Source organism: Corapipo altera, unplaced genomic scaffold, assembly GCF_003945725.1.
Source record: "Corapipo altera isolate COAL_440 unplaced genomic scaffold, ASM394572v1 151, whole genome shotgun sequence".
In the NCBI taxonomy this organism is placed as follows: Eukaryota; Metazoa; Chordata; class Aves; order Passeriformes; family Pipridae; genus Corapipo; species Corapipo altera.
Window position 1 is genome coordinate 251,881 of NW_020884976.1, and position 20,935 is coordinate 272,815.

At 49.2% G+C, this 20,935-nt stretch overlaps 1 protein-coding gene and 1 long non-coding RNA gene across 5 annotated transcripts in view; one reads left to right on the plus strand and one right to left on the minus strand.

The window, feature by feature from the left end:
- AIFM3 (apoptosis inducing factor, mitochondria associated 3) overlaps nt 1-20,935 on the plus strand; it is a 53,231-nt gene that overhangs the window by 17,179 nt on the left and 15,117 nt on the right. For all 4 annotated transcript variants that reach the window (XM_027665444.1, XM_027665448.1, XM_027665447.1 and 1 more), the window contains exons 3-9: nt 5,820-6,033; nt 11,921-12,030; nt 13,445-13,554; nt 14,564-14,608; nt 15,583-15,679; nt 17,708-17,820; nt 20,632-20,718. In XM_027665444.1, the coding sequence (XP_027521245.1) occupies nt 5,820-6,033; nt 11,921-12,030; nt 13,445-13,554; nt 14,564-14,608; nt 15,583-15,679; nt 17,708-17,820; nt 20,632-20,718 (776 nt within the window). The remainder of the gene's footprint in view (nt 1-5,819; nt 6,034-11,920; nt 12,031-13,444; nt 13,555-14,563; nt 14,609-15,582; nt 15,680-17,707; nt 17,821-20,631; nt 20,719-20,935) is intronic.
- Nucleotides 5,800-20,682, minus strand: LOC113957722. Its single transcript, XR_003531280.1, has 3 exons — nt 20,584-20,682; nt 17,329-17,464; nt 5,800-5,846 (listed from the first exon to the last, which is right to left on the minus strand). It is a non-coding gene; the product is annotated as an uncharacterized LOC113957722 (long non-coding RNA).

A 20,935-nucleotide genomic window follows, 5' to 3' on the forward strand; every position in this document is an offset into this window, starting at 1 on the left:
GGGACACAGTTTCTGAGTGTATGTGGAGGGTCTCAGCAGTGCTTGACCTAAAGGCTGAAAACCTGGCAGAAAAAAAAAATGAGTAAAAATTTATAGTCTTGTTAAGACTCTGTATTTTAAACAATTCTGTGACTTTGGAGAGCTGACTCAGGATTTTTGAAAAGTGAGAGCTGACAGTGCTGTGATGTATGTGGATGTTTGATATGAGCACCTGCTCAGCTGGTTCCTCTGCTTTTTTCTGCATTCTTATAAAATACTTACAGCCCTGGCCTCCTAGTCCCTAATATATATATTCACGGCTAGGCTTCGCGAACGAAGATTTGGGAAGGCACTATCCACATTTGCTACAGGCACGCTGGTGGCTTATGAGGCCAATACGAGACAGACATATCCGATTGCAAAAGGCACAGCAGAAAGACTCCTTAGATGGTGTATTCTGCAAGGCGCGGTTCTTTCTGCGTTGTCTTTTTTCCTCGAGAGTGATCCTGTTGCATTCTGAAAGGAGACAGCTGCGTTATAGATGGTGTGTCTCCAGGCCTCCCGATTTGAGGCCAGAGTAGACCAGTTATGGTGATCAATATGGCCAAGGCTGAGATGTTGTTTCAGGGAGTCCTTTTATCTTTTCTTCGGGGCTCCTCTCATGCGGCAGCCAGTGGCAAGTTCACCATAGAGCAGGATCTTAGGGAGGGGGTGGTTGGTCCTTCATCCTGGAGACGTGCCCTGCCCAGCACAGCTGTGTTCTCAGTAACATGGCCTCAATGCCTGTGACTGCTGCTTGTTCTAGAACAGATGTATTGGTCACATAATCTGACCAGCGGATGTTAAGGATTGTACGGAGGCAGCGTTGATGGAAGCATTCTAGGACACACAGGTGGTGGCTGTAGATGACCCATGATTCGGAACCATATAAGAGAGTAGACAACACTATGCCTTTGTAAACACTGATCTTGGTGTTTTTCTTCAAGTGTTTATTACACCATACTCTCTTGTGGAGTTTTCCAAAAGCACTATATATGCCTTAGCTAACCTGTTGTCTATCTCTCCGTCGATCTTACCACCTGAGGAGATGAGGCTACCAAGGTAATTAAAGTGCTGGACTGATTTGAGCTCTGATTGGCCAATGGTGATGTGGGGATGATGGGGGACTTCCCGAAGTGCAGGTTGATGGAGGACCTCTGTCTTCTTTAAGCTGACTTCCAGCCCAAAGAGCTCAGCAGCGTCTGCAAAGCAGGTTGTTAAACGCTGCAGAGCTGCTTCTGTGTGGGCAACAAGGCCAGCATCATCAGCATAAAGCAGCTCCCGGACAAGGTAGTTTAATGTCTTGGTGTGGGCCTTCAGTCCCCTTAGGCTGAATAGGCTTCCATCAGTACGATATTGAATGTAGATACCATCCTGATCATCGAGGTCTCCTGTGGCCCTTTGGAGCATCATGCTAAAGAAGACGGTGAATAGGGTAGGAGCAAGAACGCAGCCTTGTTTCACACCATTCTTAATTAAGAAGGGCTCAGAAGGTGTGTTGCCATATCTGACTTGGCCGTGCTGATCCTCATGGAGTGAGATGATCATTTTAAGGAACTTGGGGGGACATCCTAAACGTTCCAAAATCTGCCACAGACCTCTTCTGCTCACAGTATCGAAAGCCTTGGTGAGGTTGACAAAGGTTACATAAAGACCTTTGTTCTGTTCCCTACACTTCTCTTGCAGTTGTCTGAGGACAAATACCATGTCTGTGGTGCTCCTGTTGGCTCTGAAACCACACTGACTTTCAGGTAGAATTCCTTTTGCTATAGCGGGTATTAGTCTGTTCAAGAGTATTCTTGCCAGGATTTTGCCAGCAATGGAGAGCAGACTAATACCACGATAGTCTGAGCAATCTGATTTAATACCTTTCTTCTTGTACAAAGTGATGATGACAGCATCACGAAGGTCTGATGGTAGTTCACCGAGCTCCCAACAGTGCACCACAAACTCGTGAAATTTGGTGTGGAGTGCAAGGCCCCCATGTTTCCAGACTTCAGGTGGAATTCCATCAACCCCAGCTGCCTTGCCGATTTTCACCTGCTGTATGGCCTTGAGAGTTTCTCCTAAAGTGGGGGCAGTATCCAATTCATACTTTACTGGTTGTTGTGTGATGGACTGAATTGCTGAATCTTGGACTACACGGTTGGTACTGAAAAGAGTCTGGAAGTGTTCAGACCATCGATTCAGAATGGAGGTTTTATCTGTTAGAAGGGTTTGACCATCAGCGCTGAGTAGAGGGCTTTGGACCTGGTATGTAGGCCCGTATGCTGTTTTCAAGGCCTCATAGAAACCTTTGTGATCACCCGTATCTGCGCATAATTGAGTTTTATCAGCTAGATCGATCCACCACTTGTTCTGGATGTCACAGAGTTTCTGCTGGAGCTTGCTGCATGCAAGACAAAAGGCTGTTTTTCTTGCGTGACAGGATGGCAGTGCAAGGTGTGCTTGGTGGGCGGTTCTCTTCTTCCTCAACAAGTCTTGGATTTCTTGGTTGTTTTCATCAAACCAGTCCTTGTTCTTCTTGAGGGAGAACCCTAAGGATTCTTCAGAGGTTTGCAGGATGCTGTTTTTAATATGGTGCCAGATTGTTTCAGGAGAGGAATCTGCAGAAGCTGTGGGAATGTTTTCGAGCCTAGTCTGAAGGTTTGCCTGGAATCTGTCTCTTACTGTGGCTGATTGGAGATTGTTAACTTGGAGTCTTATATATATATATATATATATATATATATATATATATATATATAAATATAAAATGTGTGTATGTATGTATAGATATATATTAAAAATGTACATAAACACATATGTTTATGTATGGGATATGTTTATATATGTGATGCTGATGGCGCAGGGCAAGCTGGCACATCTCTCTGTCTCTCTCTCTTCTGTTTTATCTATACCTATACATATCTATTTATATTTTTATCTATATAATCTATAATTATACCTATATCTATACCCATACTTATGTATCTATATCGATATCCATATCTCTATGTCCCTGAGGAGCTGTCTGCTGTCCAGATTTGTAGTCACATGCCTAAAACTTTCCAAACAATTTGCTTTAAGGTCCAGGCTCTCTTCTAGCAGTTATAGGATAGGACTGTCAAAGGGCTCGAGTGCGCTGGCCCCAGCCCCACTACCAGCCAGATTTCAGAATTAGACTTGGGTTTATAAGTATTTCATTTAAATGTCATTTTCCCTGATGGCAACTGAAGCAGTTTGCTGGATCAGCTCAGGTGCTGCTGAGCCCTGGGTTCCTGGAGGGATCATCTCTCGGGAATGCAGGTTTCAGACCAGAGGGACACCTCATGTAGGAACCAAGAGTGATGAGAAGGGGGAGATGGGGGGATAAAATGTTGGCGAGAGGCAAGTGGGAATTGCCTCCCACAGAGGCAAGTGGTGAAGTGTGGAGCCTGAAATAGGAAGGGAGACGGCTTTATACCTCTTTTTCTTTTGCTCTGGACATTTGTCCAGCAGTGTTAGTGAGTCCCAAGCAATACCAAGTCACATACTGGTGCCAGAGACCTGCTGCTTCCTACATATGTTTTTCTGACTGAGGAAGAAGTGAAGAGAGCAGAGCTACATTTCCGTCTTCATCCCTCTAGGTTCATATGCCCATGGACTAGTGAGCACTCCAAGTGCTCACCTGACCCAAATGTGCTCTGAAAATCAGAGCCCTGGGGCATCAGCCAAGTGAGACATGGAGGTTGTTTCCTGCAGGGTGAATTCACTGATATCAATGTCACTGCAGGGCTCAGAGCTGCTGGCTTTGCTGATGCCAGCCTGGTCTCATCCTGAGACATGTTCTGGCTCTGCAGTCTGGCTGCAAGGATGCTCAGCCTAATTTGCTGCAGATAAATCTGATTGACTGTGAAATCATATGACATGAGCCTCCTGTTTCTTTGGCCAAAAGTATTTCACCTGGACTGGCATAAATGGGCATTCGTTATATTTCCTAGTTCTGTCCTCGAAAATCCATGTCTGCTTCTCCCAGTGCCCTAGGAAAGCAGTACTCATGGAGAGCAGCCTCTTCACTGGGTACCTGCAGCAGCTGGGCTGCTTCTCTAGAGCTCCAGGAATAGATTTGCATATAGCAGTATTGGTTTTTTTAATGCATGGTGCTGGCCCTGTTAGTTTGCATTAACTCCTGCAGCTGCAACAGAGTAAGAGAAGTTGCCGTTTTCCGCTAATTCAGCATTCATACATGGAAAATCACTTTCCTGGATCAGTACCCCTGGTGAACCCTGCCCTGGTGAGTGCAGAGATTTGGCTCATTGGCAAAAAGCTACACCATCCCTTGCCCTGCTGAGTTGACATAAACAGCAGAAACTTGCAGGACTCCCGAGACAGCTGCCTACTTCCAGCGCCTGGGCAGCTGTGGCCACTTACTTTTCTCCCTTCCAAAATAAATGGCCTTCCCCCCTGACTTGTTCTTCCATTGTCCTCTCAATGTTCTTGCAGTAAAAGTTTTGGGACAACAGATGAGGCTGGAAAGACCCAGGGCCCTTCTCTTGCTGTAGGTCTTATTTTTACCCTCTTTTTTGGCCTTTCCTTAACCTGTTTAGTTTATGAACTCTAATTTTTATCTTCTGCACAGCTTTTCCTGTTCATGACCTTTATAAGATGGGGAAAGCTCAATGATCTCCTTTGTGCTTGAGACACTTCACCAATCTCTGGCACTTCCCTCTGGCTTGCTATAGAACTCACTGGGGTTTATTATTAATATTAATGGCTTCAGCTTTATGAAGTCCCTAGGAGATAAAGTGATGTTTTCCACTTTGTGATGTGAGAGCTCATCAGTGGCTTTCTCTGATGCTTCTGTGCCCAGTCTGCCTACCCCAGGCATGAGGCAGTGGGCGGGGGTGCAGCTGGGTGGGTGAGTGGGGAGGATGGGTGAGTGCTGCCCTTCAGGGATCTCGGATGAACATACATTGATAGAATGATTTGGGTTGGAAAGGGCCTTAAAGACCGTCTCATTCCAGCCCCTTGGCATGGGCAGGGACACCTTCTACTAGACCAGGTTGCTCCAAGTCCCATCCAACCTGGCTTTGAACACTTTCAGGGATCGGGCAGCTACAGCTTCTCTGGGAAACCTGTGCCAGGGCCTCACCACTCTCACAGTAACTTCTGCATATCCTCACCTGGGTGACTGAGAAGAGCCCCTCTGTTCCCCACTGTCCTTGCTCCCATGTGTCCCTGGGTACCCTGGTCCCCAGAACAGGGATGGTTTGTTGTCAGACCTGTTCGGTGATGGACATATGTTACCTAATGCTGAGGACTCACTCTACACTCAAAACCTCATATGGAAATAATTTTAGTATTTCTAGTTCTTTTTTAATTGATCTTCATCTAATGAAGCAGCTTTATGCACCATGCAGTGTTGGCTTTCTCTTTCAGTTAATGTTACCTACGAACAACTAAAAAGGGTTTTTTGAAGTCTGCCTGAACCCCAGAGGCCTTGGCGTGCCTCACATAAAGCTGCTTGAAGCTGTTTTCCACTGAACAGAACAGGAACTGTGGCTGAGGGGTTGTTTTGCACTGATGACTCATGACTCTGCTTGCAAGAATATGTACTTTATGAATACAAAGTGCCCAATGCAGAAAGAACAGAGGGATAATGGGCTCAGGTAATCAAGCCAAGTTTGATATTAAATGTTTTATCTTCTCAGGGAAGCCAGCAAAAAATGTCTGTTCTGATGTCTGTCAGCTCCTTTCCAAGTTCAAGAGAGGAGGGAGAGACAGAATGGCAGCAAAACTTCTGGCTTCATTTTAATGAAGGTTTCTGTTTGTTCCTGCAGTTGAAGTGAAAATTGAAGTTGTGATACCTGAGAAGGAGAGAAGCAAGGAGGAGATGTCACCCAATGGGAAAGCCAGCCCCCTGATCTACAAAGTCAATGGAACTGCCCGGCACTACCACCTCGAGGAACATCCAATTGCCAGCAATCCCTACCACAACCCAAAGGACATGGTGGAAGCATCTGTTTGCCATGTGAAGGACCTGGAGAATGGACAGTAAGTGCCTAAACTTGTTGCAGATAAAACTTGAGAGACCTTATAACCCAATCTGAACACCTTGTCTTATTTTTAGAGTTTCTGGAGATAATAGTTGAACTTAGTAAAATAAACATTTTTTTAAGTCTTAAAAAATTATATCATGGACAAGTGACAACTGTTTTTTACCAGAAGGTCTGCTGTTCCCGGCATGGCCTGTGCTGGGACTTGTCTCAGAAAGAGGTGATGTTCTGTAGCAGAATTTCTCAGGAGGGTCTGCTCAGCTTGTATTAGCCAACCCAGACAATTTTTTATGAATTTATAGCCTTAGTGATTTTACAAAGCAGCACAAGAAGTGCATGGGGGGAGCTGATGGGGAAGGCCGTGTGTTCTATCCTGGCTGCAGTGTCTGGCTCTTCCAGCTGAGCTCATCAATTTGCTCTTTCACTAAGGATGCAGTTTTTCAGCTCTTTTGCAAATGAGAACACATTTCAGCTGGACACATTCACTGCCCTGATTTAAGAGTTTTCTGAAGTCTAAAAAGTGGCTGTCCCCATTACTGTACTTTACAGGCTGATGCCTCTTTTCTGGGGTAGAAGTACGGGTTCCATCAGGCTGATGGCCGACATCTCAGCGGGTCCGTCCATGCGTGGAAGAAAATAGTTTGGAATAGCTTTCGTTCCAGTGAGGGAGCAATGTCAGGTGTGTGGGACACACCAGGAGTCTGGCAGCTGTTTGCTTTAAATTGAAGTATTGCCTGTAGTAATATCCTAGAATAATCCATGTACTACGGGCTACTTTGGGCTAAACTTTAGGGGCTTCATGGGCCATAAATTCTTCTTATTAGGTAAGTTCATCCAGGAATGAATTAGTTTTTTTTCATTGCAATGGGAATTTATGTATTAGACCATTCTACAGAGGGATGCACTGGACTCTCTTGGATTAAGTCTTCATGTGATGAGGAGCAGCTGAGGTCACTTGGCTTGTGTCCTGGTTCCAGCCAGGACAGAGTTAATTTTTGCAGTAGCCAGGAGGGGCCATGACCAGGACCCAGAGGTTATTCTATAACACCTCATGTCATTTCTGGAGGCAGGGGGAAGAAGGGATTCCTTCCAGTTGAGCAAGTGTGGCAGTAATGCTGGTTCTGAGCTGGAAGAAGTGTTTTGGGTAATGCTGGTCCCGTGGAAGGAGCAGTGGGGTAGTGTGGCTGAGATTGGGTCCAACTTGGTAGTGAGCATTTTTGCATGTAAATCACTCTCTCTTTTGTACACTTTTGTTACTAATATTGTTGCTGTTACTGTTCCTTTTCTTATTTCACAGCTGTTTTCCAGTAAATTGTTCTATCTCAACCGGTGATCTTTACCTTTTGTACCTCCAGTTCTTCTCTCCAACCAGCCACAGGAGGGAAGGGGGAAGGAGAGAAGGGAGCGAGCAGCAGTGGGTTTTTAGTGGGAGCACTAAATTGGGGAATACCATTCCTAAACCATGACAGCTTTTTCAGTCTGTAGAAGGAGACTGAGGGGAGACCTCATCACAGTCTGCAGCTTCCTCATAAGGACCAGCAGAGAGGCAGCACTGCTCTCTTCTCTGTGTGACCAGTGACAGGACCCGAGGGAATGGCTGGAGCTGTATCAGGAGAGGGTTAGGCTGGATATTAGGAAAAGGTTCTTCCCCCAGAGGGTAGTTGGGCACTGAACAGGCTCCCCAGGGCATTGGTCACATCCCCAAGGCTGTCAGAGCTCAAGGAGTGTTTGGACAATGCTCTCAGGCACAGGATGGGATCGTTGGGGTGTCCTGCTGCAGGGCCAGGAGTAGGACTTGATGATGATCCTTGTGGGTCCCTTTCAACTCAGGATTCTATGACTCTTCAAGCTCCGCTGAGCCCAGAGAAGTGCTGGAGGGCCATTGGGACCTGGAGGCAAATGTCCTCCTCCAGTGAGAGGTGGGGATGAGGAGACAGTGGAGATACTCTGGAATGGAGGGCAAGCAAAGTGGCTGCAGTTTCTCCTGGGAGACGATGGGTAACCTGCTGCCTCCTGTGCAGGTGGGTAGTGACAGCAAGAGGACCCAGGGCAGAGCACAGGCAGCAACTGGAATTGCCTCGTAGATGGAGTGAAGCAAAAAGGGGAGACTACCCCAGGAAATACTAGTTGCACAGGGACGATACTGTTCCAGGGTCAAGATGTAGGCTAATGCCTGAACATCCGAGTGTCATGGAGTCTTCTGTGTCTGCTACTTTGTGTTGGGGTGTTACTAGAAGAGTGTGCTCTGCTTTAGTGTCCCAAAGCAAGAAGGATGTAGGGAAATTAGGTTGGTCTGCGCTTGTGAGACCCCACCTGCAGTACTGCCTCCAGCTCTGGAGTACTCAGCACAAGAAAGACATGGAGCTGCTAGAGAGGAGGCCACAGAGGTGCTCCAAGGGCTGGAGCCCCTCTGTTCTGGAGACAGGCTGAGAGAGCTGAGGGTGTTCAGCCTGGAAAAGAGAAGGCTCCAGGGAGACCTTAGAACCCCTTCCAGTGCCTAAAGGAGCTCCAAGAGAGCTGGAGAGGGACTTGGGACAAGGGATGGAGGGACAGGACAAGGGGGAATGGCTTTACAGAGAAAGAGGGCAGGAATATTGGGAAGAACTTCTTCCCTCTGAGTGTGATGAGGCCCTGGCATAGGATGCCCAGAGAAGCTGTGGCTGGCTCATCCCTGCAAGTGTTCAAGACCAGGTTGGACGGGGCTTGGAACAACCTGGTCTAGTGGAAGGTGTCTCTGCCCATGGCAGGGGGATGGAACAAGATGGTCTTTAAGGTCCCTTCCAACCCAAACCATCCTGTGATTTTGTGATTCTATGAATAGATTGACTGGGAAGCAGGCTGTATGGTAGATGAAAAGATTTGGAGAGCTCTGCTGGCTGCAGGGAAGGTGAGGAAGAGCTGGTTGCAGCCTGTGAGAACACACATGGCTACAGGTGGCCATAGCAGGGAACTCCTCAGCTAAAGCCTGGGCTGGGAACTGGCATCGGTCTGGGAACCGGGCCCACACTTCAGTCTTGTGTGCATCAGCTGCTGAAACATGCCTCCGACTGTGGCAGTAGATGTGCCACCACTAGATATTTTAGATTGAGAATAGCTGTTTTCTAGCAGGCTGAGTCCATATTAAGAGAGAGGTGCTGTGAGAGGCTCATGTAAAGCAATGGGCCAGGCCGAAGGAGTCCTCTTGCTTTGGTACCCAGAGGGATTTTCCAGGATGCTTCTCCCAGGTAGTGTGCTGGGCAGGGGTGTGCGAGGGCACGACCGCAGCACTGGCACTAGGGTTCAGGCACCACTGCATTGTGTTAGTGGAGTCTGCAAGCACAGGGTGCTTTCTGCCCATCTTTTCTGTCTTTCTGGTACCATCATGACCTCAGCAGAACCAGTAAAAGGTACTGATGGATAAACTGGTGCTGCTGCAGCCAGCCAGCCTCCCAGCAGGCTAAGTGGGGGGACAGAAAACAGCCCCCAGTGCTCCCACAGCTCTTGAGCAAAGGTCCTTTGCTGGCCAGAGCTGAGTTTTAGCTGATGCTTCCCAAGTGGGGAGTGGATTGGGGCAACAGGACAAATTCCCAACTGAGTAAACAGTTTAGCAGGCTGCAGGACAGTGTAAATAATTCTCTGGATTTCTCTGGAGTGAGTGCAGGATTGGAGCCTTGCAGGTGGCTGTGTGCTGCTTTGAAGACACCAGGTCTTGGTTTTGACTCTCTCAGCTCACACAGCTCCTTGAGTAAGCTGTAAACTCTTTCACTTATCTTATCTTCCCAGGGAGTTATGGTTGCCATTGAACAGGTTTAATCAGCTGAGGAATGCAGCAGGACTTGTACTGCTCTGTTCTGCTTGTGCTGAGGGAAGAGCTCCAAGTGCCAAGTGTCCTGCATGGAGAGTGGGCAGAGCTGCATCACAAGGGAGCAGGGCATCCAAGTTACTGGGACAAAATTGCTTCTGAGGGCAGGTGTGATGAAATCTGATGGTTTTTGCCCATGATGGCAAGGAAATCAGGAAATTGACAAGAAAATTGGGAAATTGAGCATTTGTCATTAGGCAGTTGATGCTGGTGGAGCAGGCACCTGCCCAAAGTCTTGTCCGAGGTGGGTTTGAAGGTGTGACAGGAGTGCTGGTGGGCTGAGCCCCATTGTCATCTCCATGGAAACAAGAGAGTGGGACAAGCGTCTCTGTAGCCCGGGTTTAAGTGGTGGGATAGAGTTGGGATGTTACCTGAAGAGGAATGAGCATGCAAAGTCAGTCCCATTCTTCCAAGACCCTGGAACTTGGCATGCATGAACAGCATTCCGGGATCACACTTGGCCAGTGGCCACCTTGAGCGGGTGGGGTTTGCTGTGGGCACAGTGGTATGTTTGGTAGCCCAGAGGCAATGTCGGGGCTGGCTGTAGATGAGATGATCCACTCCGTGCAACGGGAGCAACCAGGCTTTCCAGATAAACATCAAACTGTGTGGGAATAGGCTTTCTGGCTGGAAGAGGGGAAGTTTCCAGGGGACAGCAGCTCTGTACTCCATGTCCAACTCCCTGCAAAATAAGGGCTCTCTCCTAGACCAGGTTGCTCAGAACCCTGTCCATAGAATTTTAGAATATCCTGAGTTGGAAGGGACCCACAAGGATCATCATCAAGTCCTACTCCTGGCCCTGCAGCAGGACACCCCAACAATCCCACCCTGTGCCTGAGAGCATTGTCCAAACACTCCTTGAGCTCTGACAACCTTTGGGATGTGACCAATGCCCTGGGGAGCCTGTTCAGTGTCCAACTACCCTCTGGGGGAAGAACCTTTTCCTAATATCCAGCCTAACCCTCTCCTGATACAGCTCCAGCCATTCCCTCGGGTCCTGTCACTGGTCACAGAGAAAAGAGATCAGAGCTGCTCCTCATGAGAAAGCTGCAGACTGTGATGAGGTCTCCCCTCAGTCTCCTCCAGGCTGAAAAAAACAAATGAAGATCCAAGGTCTAACCTGAAATCAATGTCCAACCTGACCTTGAATGTTTCCAGGGATGAGGCATCCACCACCGCTCTGGGCAACCTATGACAGTGCCTCACCACTCATTGTAAAAACTTCTTTCCTGTATGTAAACTAAACTGATCCTCTTTTAGTTTAAGACTGTTCCCTCTGGTTCTATCAAAAACTGGGAGATGTCAAAGAGAACCTTCCATGAGAATGGCTCAAGGTTTGTTTGCTCCTGTGCAGAGCAGGGCTGAACCCAGCAGCACTGAGGAGGTGAAGCCCCTTGGTGACTTAGAGCTGAGGCCTGGAGCCTGGTGCTAGGAGGAGGTTGCTGTGTGAGCTTCACTCCGCAAAAACAGCTGAGGGAAACATCAAGGAGGTCACACACGGGTGTCTACTGTCGTGAGGGATTTATCAGGAAAAGGTGACCCATGTTGTTGACCCTGTGACATGGCCAGGACCAGAGAACAAACCCCTGAGGTGTGGGAGGCAGACTCCAAGGGGCAGAGTTGCCCCTCCTGGTTTTCAACTCCGAGACATGTTGTGTTTGCTTTCGAAGACTGAATACAAGCCTGGCAGGGACCTGCTTATCCACTGGGGCCAGGAGGGGAGGTGAGGTTGCAGTAAAACCAGTTTGGGTTCTTGCTCCCACTACCAGCTTCCCCAGCAGCTGGGGAGGTGCTTTGGGCTTCCTCTTGACACAGTGATGGATTAAGATGCTGCCACTCAGCTTGGATGTGCCCCACGCTGGGGACAACAGATCCACCTCCAAAACTGGCCTGGTGACAAGGACTGACCCATGCCTGTAGTCACCTGGAGCAAGTTGAAGGAGGCAGGGAGCTGGCAGGACCAGGTCTGGGTTGTAGGGTGAGGGGGTGGCATCTGCTGTGAGGTGGATGCTCTGTCATCTTTTTCCATACTCCTCCTCCCCAGGATGAGGGAAGTGGACCTCGGCTGTGGGAAGGCTCTGCTCATCAAGGAGAGTGGTGAGTTCCACGCCGTGGGACACAAGTGTCCCCACTATGGGGCTCCACTGGTCAAAGGTCAGTCTTGCATCCTGTCCTGGGAGAGCAACTGAGGGCATCACAGGGTGGGCAAAGGACAGCCCAGTGTTCACCTAGCTGTGCTGCCGGGCACAGGGCAGTTCCATGCCACACACTTAGCATCACCTGGGCATCTTCTGGCTGGGGAAGGCACGGGCAGCAGGCTGGGGTTGCACAAACCTCCCCAGAGCACTTTGCCACAGCTCTGGTTGCAGTTGACACCAGCTGCCACTGTTGGTCACAGGGCTGGGGCTTCTGCTAGTGACTAAATCAAAAGGAGGAATCTATTTGGGCTGATGAGATCCTTTCAGTAGCAAGAAGAATGTTCCTCATGTTATTGACTGAAGTGGAATGAGGTGTGGGGGTTTCCCATCTTGGCATTAAAAATATGCATCGTGGCACTTTCTCAGCATCGGCTTCAGGCAGGTCCCTGCCCAGAACCTAAGCAGCAGCATCAGGCAGTGCTGGTCTGGCTCTGTGTGGAAGTGCATCACCCAAACTGAGGCTGGGAGGACTCTTTACTGGAAGTGGGACGCTGGGGAAGACAGGAGAGCATTGTGTGTCCTCTGGGCATCACTGGCCCAATAGCAGTGCTGGCTGTAGCAGCCATGCTCTCAGCCCCTCACCTGGGGTGAGAGCCAGTTGAGCAGGGCAGAAGAGCCCCATGCTGCCCTGGAGGTGAGAGTTCACCTGCCCTTTCAGAGACCTGTGGGTACATTCCTCAGACTGGCTGTCATACAGGGATCTCACTGGAGAATTTGCTGCAGCAGTAAGTGCAGAGGCTGCCCTTCCATCCGCACACGTGGTGATGATGACACCTGGCGCTGCTGTGCCTCAGGCACAAGCTCAATACTGGTCTATGGCCACATGGTAGCCAATGCTCTGCCCCAGCACTGTAGCAGGGAAAGCTAAAGTCCAAGGTAGCAGCCTCTGAGTAAACACCTGGAGAAATGAACACATGGCTTTGGGCATGCTTGTGCCTTCCAGGTGTGTGCAGGCACCTTGCTGTGTCAGAGTCTGCTCTGGAACACACATGCTTTAAATCAGTGATGCTCTGAGGCACTGCCTCCTCTGGGTGCTACTGGGGCTTAAAAGGATGATGAGACTGTGGAGATGACAGCCTCATCCTGGTTGGAGATGGAGGCTATATCCCAGGCAGAGCAGACAACTTTGGAGCTGTGCCCAGAGACGTGGGGGACGTTGCCATCCAGGGCATTTTAGAAGGGATTACTCATATAGAATCCCAGTTGATCCCAAACAGCTGAGCCTGTCCAATGTGCATGTTGAGAGAAGTCCAGTGTTGCCCATCCAGGTCCACATCAGCTGATATGTGTCCTGGAGGAGAGGTGCCATCCCAGAGAATGGCAGGCATCTGAAGGGCAGCATCAACCCTGCTCTGCTGTGTTCCCTGCAGGGGTTTTGTCCAAAGGAAGAGTCCGCTGTCCCTGGCATGGAGCTTGCTTCAACATCGGCACAGGTGACATTGAGGACTTTCCCGGCTTGGATAGCTTACCCAGGTTCCAGGTGAGACCCTTGTCCTTGCAGCAGCAGAGGAAACACAGAATCACAGGTTGGTTTGAGTTGGAAGGGACATTGAAGACCATCTTGGGCAGGGACACCTTCCACTAGACCAGGTTGCTCCAAGCCCCGTCCAACCTGGCCTTGGACACTTTCAGGGATGGGGCAGCCACAGCTTCTCTGGGAAACCTGTGCCAGGGCCTCATCACCCTCACAGGGAAGAATTCCTTCCCAATATTCCTGCTCTCTCTCAGTCAGAAGCCATTCCCCCTTGTCCTGTCATTCCAGGCCCTTGTCTCAAGTCCCTCTCCAGCTCTCTTGGAGCTCCTTTAAGCACTGGAAGGGGCTCCTTAGAGCTGAACAATTCCAGGCTGAACAATCCCAGCCCTCCTCAGGGCTACTCTCGATCCCTTTATCCTCCAACCTGGGTTGATGTTGTCAATTGCTCCAACCCACCTGCAGCAAGTATTTGGCCTTGTTGAACCTCATGAGGTTCCCATGGGTCACTTCTCCAGCCTGCCCAGGTCCCACTGGATGGATCCCTTCCCTCTAGAGCATCAACCGCACCACTCAGATTAGTGTCACCCACAAAATGTCTCTTTGTTTTGGGGTAAGCAATGTTCTTTATGGCATGGAGCGAATGTTTTCCGAGGATGTGCTGGTGTGGGTAGTGGAGAACAGCACCTTCACCTAGCTTCTTCCTTTCTTGCACCCACCCATGGGCATCAGACACCTCCTGCGACCCTGGGGGAGTAGGTGCCCAGTCTCGAGTAGGAGTGGGCTGGGAATGAGAAACCATAAGTAAACCTGGGATAGAAATTAAGTTGTACACTGAACGTCAGTGCATGGTTGGTACGAGACAGGAGACATCCCACAGCCTTGAGCTGGGATGAGCCCTGCCATGGCCTGAGCTGCTCTTGCAGGCAACCTGCTGCCATTGCTGCTCCATTTGTTAGCTGTTGCCCAGAGGGAGCCCTCACTGTCCTGCAAACTGCTGCTGTTCTGTCACCCTCAGGTGAAGATTGAGAAGGAGAAGGTGTACATCCGAGCAAGCAAGCAGGTAATGGGCCACTGACATCCCAAAACCAAGGCTGATGCTTTTGGGTTTTGCTCTGTGTGCATGGGGGTGGGGGAAATGCTTTTCCTTTGGTCCTATGGCAGGAAAGCCATGCCTGGGCAGAGGGATGTGTGAGTATCTAGCATGGGTGAACAAAAGGTTTCAGATCTTTCAGGTGTTTGTCCTGAACTTGTCCTATGTTTCCTTAAGCTCAGAGCAACTTTTAATTTAGTTTGCCCATGGAAACAGGCCTCTTCCACCAGCCTTTGGGCCTTGTCTGAATGTGGCATAGTGATGCCAAAGGCCACCTGTTCTCCCTCTTGAGCCCAGACATCAGCTCCTGCTAGGGAGGAATCTGGTGTGTGGGCAGAGAGGGCTCTCATCCCCTGACAGGATGCAGAATGAAGCCCATTCAGGCCACTGCAATCTTTCTTTCCATGAAAAGCCTTCTTTTGGTGCTCATTTGCATGTATATATGTGCAGATCCAGTGGCTCAGAGCCTGATGGATGCTGTAAGGGTCCAATCTGGGGGATTGGACAAGTCCATCAGCTTTGGATATCAGGTATACAAGCTCTGCTCAGGTGCAGGATAAAATTCCTGATAGAACTTCTTCATTCTCACTTCATCTGTTGGTGCAGAATTGTACGAGAACACACCTGGACTGTTTTTTCTATTCCCCCTCTCCTCCCAGCTCTGTGGGGTGAGAGTTCACCTGCCCTTTCAGAGACGGATTGGATGGATTTGCAGAAGATGGTGGATTTATTTTAATTAAGTAACTTGTAAAGGGTAGTACACTGGACATTGGAATGGTATTTGGATGAGCAGGGGTTTGAGTCCTTGTTCAGTACAAGGACCCAGTTGTTCCCTTCCTATCCAAGGTGGTTTATGACACTACTGCAGTTGTCCCCATCCCTGCCTGCCTGCCCAGGTTAATGCTGAGTAAAGATAATGGCTTTCCTTTTTGGTGGTGGCACAGGCTCTTCAGACACAGAAGAGGACAAAGATGATGGCAAAGTGCATCTCCTTGAGCAACTACAACCTGAGCAGTACCAACGTGCTGATCATCGGTGCAGGTAAGGATGGCATGTGCTGGGACCACCATGTGTGTCTCCTTCCCAGCAGGGGTGCAGGGAGCAGAGTGTCTGTGTGCTGTGTCACCCCCTCCTGCGTCCCTCCTGTGCAAAGGGTCAGACTAGAGGGTCTTCCTGAGCCTTTTTGTCCTACATGCTAATGATCCAAAAGTGCCCTGTGCTCCTGTCTGTGGAGCTTTGTTGCTGTCCTTTGGAGTGGGTACCCTGAACCCTCTTCCTGCTACACCCTTCCCAAGTACATCAGCAACCCCAGATTTCCACAGCTAATGAGTGTAAAGTCCTCTCAGGTGTCCCTGTAATGTGGACACGCTTTTTTCTCTTGGACCTTGTACATCACTGTCTCATCCGATTACAGCTCCAAAGTTCTCACCTCAAGGTGCTTCTCTGAAGATAAATTCTTCCACCTTCTCAACAAATATCAAATCCCTGCCAAAATAGCAAAGCTGCCAATCTGTTTTTTATTTTCTCTTGTCCCATCTTCATTTGTGTATTGCCATTTTTTTAGAAAGCCTGATGGGGTGAAACCCATCTACTGAATTTCTGGATTGAATTAGATGCCAAGGCTTGACCATGTTGTGGTGAAATGGAGGGTGCTGGACCTGGGACTGTGAGGGAAGGGCTGCTCCTGGCACGTGGGTTGTTCTTAATGGATTATAGCCCCCAGGTCACCAGATCCAAGCTGTAGAAATTGGGATCATCTAAGTTGCATCTCACAGCCTGAGCAAAGGGGAAAACCAGCCTAACTGGCTTTTCCGTTGCTACTGGGTGATATTTTTCCCTTCCTTGTGCCCTTGTTACCTGAAAGCTGGGGTGTAAAGTATATGCTGCTCCCTGAGGCCAACTGGAATGTCCTGGCGTGTGGCAGGACTGGACAGTCATCACAATCTCAGTGAAGTCACTCCACAGGCAACATTAGCCACTGCTGAAGGAACTTTCTCAGGCTTTACCAGCTACATTTACAGGTCTGTTAAAGACCAAAGCCTGTTTTGGTGGACGGGAAAGGTGATTTCAAATCTGGGGTTGTGGGGAGTGTTGGTAAGAGAATACCATCCAGCCCTACAGCAAGGACCAAGATCCAGCCATGCCCAGCAGAGCTGAGGGCAATCGACTGCGGCCCCTTGCTCATGTGAGGGTCATCCTGGCGTCAGTGCAGCATCAGCTCTGGCTCAGCTTGCTCCTGGCTGCATGCACAGGATGTCCACCCACCTGTCTCTTCTTCTACTGTCCTCTGCCTCCATCAATGGAAGCGTCTTGTTGAGGGACCAAACCATGATACTGTCCAGGTCCATCTCTTTGGTGTTACAGAAATCATGTCCCTAGAAACACTTATTATCAAACAAGGCTTCCTTGGCTGAGAAGAGACTCAAGACTTCTCACCTGAGTTCTCCAATCTCACGAGTAGGCCAAGGAAGAAGGGATGTTCCCATCAGGCTGCCTGGATGCAGGGGAACAGCATGCCCCTAGGAAGCTTTTTGTTTGATTTAGCCCTTTTTTTTCTGTGATTGAAACAAGCAAACAAAAAACCCTTAAAGAAATAGCATGGGAAATGCTCTACAGTGAGTAACACAACCAACACTTTGGCTGTGGAGAAGGGAGGGCTCTCTGCCCTCCATGCTTGGCCATAAATTTACCAGGAGCTGGGTGTGCAGACCTTTCCCTGACTACAGAAGTCCAAGGGTCTGAGCAGCTGCTTCTGCCCTGGAGCTTGTGAGAGGTGTGTAGGCATTAGCCGCACTCCTCAGATGTGGTCTTTGTGGTTTTGTGACACTTTAGGGACAGACAAGAGGATTAATGGCACACTTCTTAGACAGAGAGTCCCTTCTCTTGCCTGCTGCATCCGCCCTGACCAGCTTCCTGTGTGAGCTGTTCAACTTAGGAAGGGCAGTGAAGTGAGGCCAGGGCTGGTGGAGATGGTGATTTTGGACTCAGCCCTGGCAGGTTTAGCAGTAAAGGGCTCAGATCTGCCAATGCCTCATACACATGGCTGTCATTGGTCTCCTTCTCCCTTAGGGGCAGCTGGGCTGGTCTGTGCAGAGACCTTGCGCCAGGAAGGTTTCTCTGACCGGATTGTGATGTGCACAATGGACAGACACTTGCCTTACGACAGACCAAAGCTCAGTAAGGTTTGTATCACTCTGGGTATGCCATATTCCTCCCCAGTTTTAAGGTTTGCTCTAGGACCTTTCCCCACTGTTATTCATTGCAGCAGCATGGTTCTCTCTCCTTATTCAGAATTTCTGTTTTCCTTGAATTTTCTTTCCTGTTTGTGACTGAAATATGAAACGCAAAAAAGGAGTTGTTCAAACTCTGAACTACGAGCACTCTAGCACAGAAACAAGGGTGTTCTTCCCTGTGAGGGTGGTGAGGCCCTGGCACAGGCTACCCAGAGAAGCTGTGGCTGCCTCGTCCCTGGAAGTGTCCAAGGCCAGGTTGGATGGGGCTTGGAGCGACCTGGTCTAGTGGAAGGTGTCCCTGCAGATTGGAATGAGGTGAGCTTTAATGTCCCTTCCAAGCCAAGCCACTCAAGGATTTATATGATTCTTCACAGGTCTAGCAGTAGCTGTCTTAGCCAGCTTCTACCTGGGTAGATCTTAATGTGTGTCTGGATCAAAATCTTAAAGGCAATGAAATGAGGCATGTGGAAAAATGGTGTTGTTTACCATGTTTTTTTATGAGTGCATGGTTCTTACTGCCCAGGGATGCTCCATGCCATAATTATGATGATTCTCAATCGTCATCACAACTTGATATCTTGATGGCAGTGCAAGCATCACTTTTTCTGACACAAATCCCATTTTGCATTCTAGTTTGTAGACGTAGGATGATCTTCTAGTCACATTTCTTGCTGCTGATTCCTGAGCCTTCTTTGATGTCAGACAGCAGATCAGATTGGACAGCAGCATTTGGCCTCGGAGCTTGGAGATAAAATAAGGTGGACTGTGTGTTCACCTTCTTGTCAGGAATGTTTATCCGTGGGGGATGGTACTCTACAATCACAGCATCTAACTCTGCTTCCAGAAGCAAAAAAAAGGGATTTTCAAAGAAAGGCAAACATGCACATGGCTTTTTTGGGAGCATTCAGGCTATTTCTGTGCTTGGGCAATTCCCACCTGAGGTGAGGAGCAGCTGGCTGAAACCTGCATCTAAGAGTCACAGAGGTTGTGCTGAGGAGCTCAGAGTATCTTGGAGTCCCTGTCCCAGCCAGGCAGCTCTCCCAAACACTTATCCCCACATGTGAGTCTTAGACTGGCTTTTCTTCTCTCTCTTAAATAGTAAGAACATTTCACATGCCAAAGGTGTTGTACATGATCTGTTAAACTCTCCACTAAACACCTCTGGCTGTAGTTGCTTTTAGAAGGTGCACAAAACCCATGGAAGAGAAAGCTGAATTTTTGGGAACAGGCTAGGAGAAAAATGGGATTTTTCTTAATCCTGTTGTGAGTGGGACTAATCATGTACAGAGTTACTGCAGGAGGAGCGCACAATTCTGTAAGCAGCAGACTTCTTACTCCCTGAAACCGCAGCACTGCCCTTCCTCTGCCTTGCCGAAAGCTTGTTATCAGTCTGTCCCCAGGTCCTGTTGAACTGTTCCTCTTTGTCCCTTTGGACCGTGACCACCTCCCTGATGTGTTGCCATGTCTCTGTTGCCATCTCCAGAGCACCAGGCAGCAAAACCTATCGTGGTAGTGCACTGCTCTATGTTGCCCTTCCTGGCACAATGGGGTTGGGTATTCCTCTCTGTAAACATGGAGTATTTAAAGAATTTGCAGTAAAACGTGTATGACCCTGCCCCTGCCTCGAGTTCTTCAATGCAGGTCTCTCCTCAGCAGAGCATTGACTGAAGTCAGAGGCTCATCCCAGCCCCTGACCAAGCTACCTCTGGGGATAAGGATCTTGCACATCTATCCCCGTGGGCAGATGGGAAAGCCCTTGATTCCTGCATCCCTTATCACTCCTAGGTCAAGGCCAAATGTCATGCCTGTTTGGCACAGGTAGATGCTGCAGCTCAGTGCTGTGTGATAAATTGCAGCGCTTGACTGTTCCTGGTACGCTGCAGGCAAGGAGGAGTACACTGGAGCAGGGAGCAGCCTGCACAGCCAGGAGGTCACTTGAAGCTCAGCTTGTCCTCAGCCTAAGTCTGAGCTTGTCTCCACAGAGTCAGAAGGGCAGATGAACTTGGGCTCAACCCTGCATGTAAAGATAATGTACATCTCACCCCAGTGATCAGGGAAGGCTGGGAAGAGCAAGAACCTCTTACAGCTGAAGATGAGCAGATACAGGCCCATGCCCTGTTTCAGCTTTTGAGGGAACTTGTGCAGCGTTACTTGGGTGCTTTTGAAAGTGTGTCCTTGTATGTTAATGTTGCATGTTCTTATTGCTCTTCTACCTTCCATTTCCCCTGGTAACTGATTGTTTTCCAAGTAATCATAGAGTGGTTTGGGTTGAAAGGGACTTTTGAAGGTTATCTGGTCCATCCCCCTGCCATGGGCAGGGACACCTTGTACTAGACCAGGTTGCTCCAAGTCCCGTCAGCCTGGCCTTGGACACTTCCAGGAATGGGGCAGCCACAGCTTCTCTGGACAACCTATGCCGGTGTTTTACCACCCTTATAAAATGAGGCTCCTGTGAACCTGTTTGTGCTGTGAGGAGCTGCAGTTATGGCTGCTTTGCCAACTCTCAGAAGCACTTACTGCCTCAACTGGTCAATACCAGCCCCACACCAAGGCAGCAGAGAAGGAACCAGAGCCCAGATCGGCCTCTTGTAACAACTTCTACTTGAAGAGGCTTTAATTCCAGCCTGTAGAACTGCTCCCTTAACCTGTGCTGTAAGTGCTGACTTCAGGCTAGTACTGACTTCTCTTGGTAACAGCGGCTTCTTCACTCACCTGTTCAATGCCCAGCAGTTGATGGAAAAATGGCTTTTTTTTTTGCAGTCAATGGATTCCCACCCTGAGCAGATTGCCCTGCGCCCCAAGGAGTTCTTCTGCACCTATGACATCGAAGTCCTGACTGAAATGCAGGTAAGGAGAGTCCTGTGTGTTCCTGTAGGCTGTCGCCAGCAAGCACTGGTATGCAAAGGTCATATTTAGGGAATGGGTCTCTGTTCTCGGCTCACTGGATGCCATTGCATAAATGTTGGGTCTACCTCAGCCCCCTGTTCTGTGCCCCAGAGCACAGGTTGCCTGTGGTTGTTCAAAACACAGCTAATGCAATGCTCCCGTGGCGGGAAGGACACCC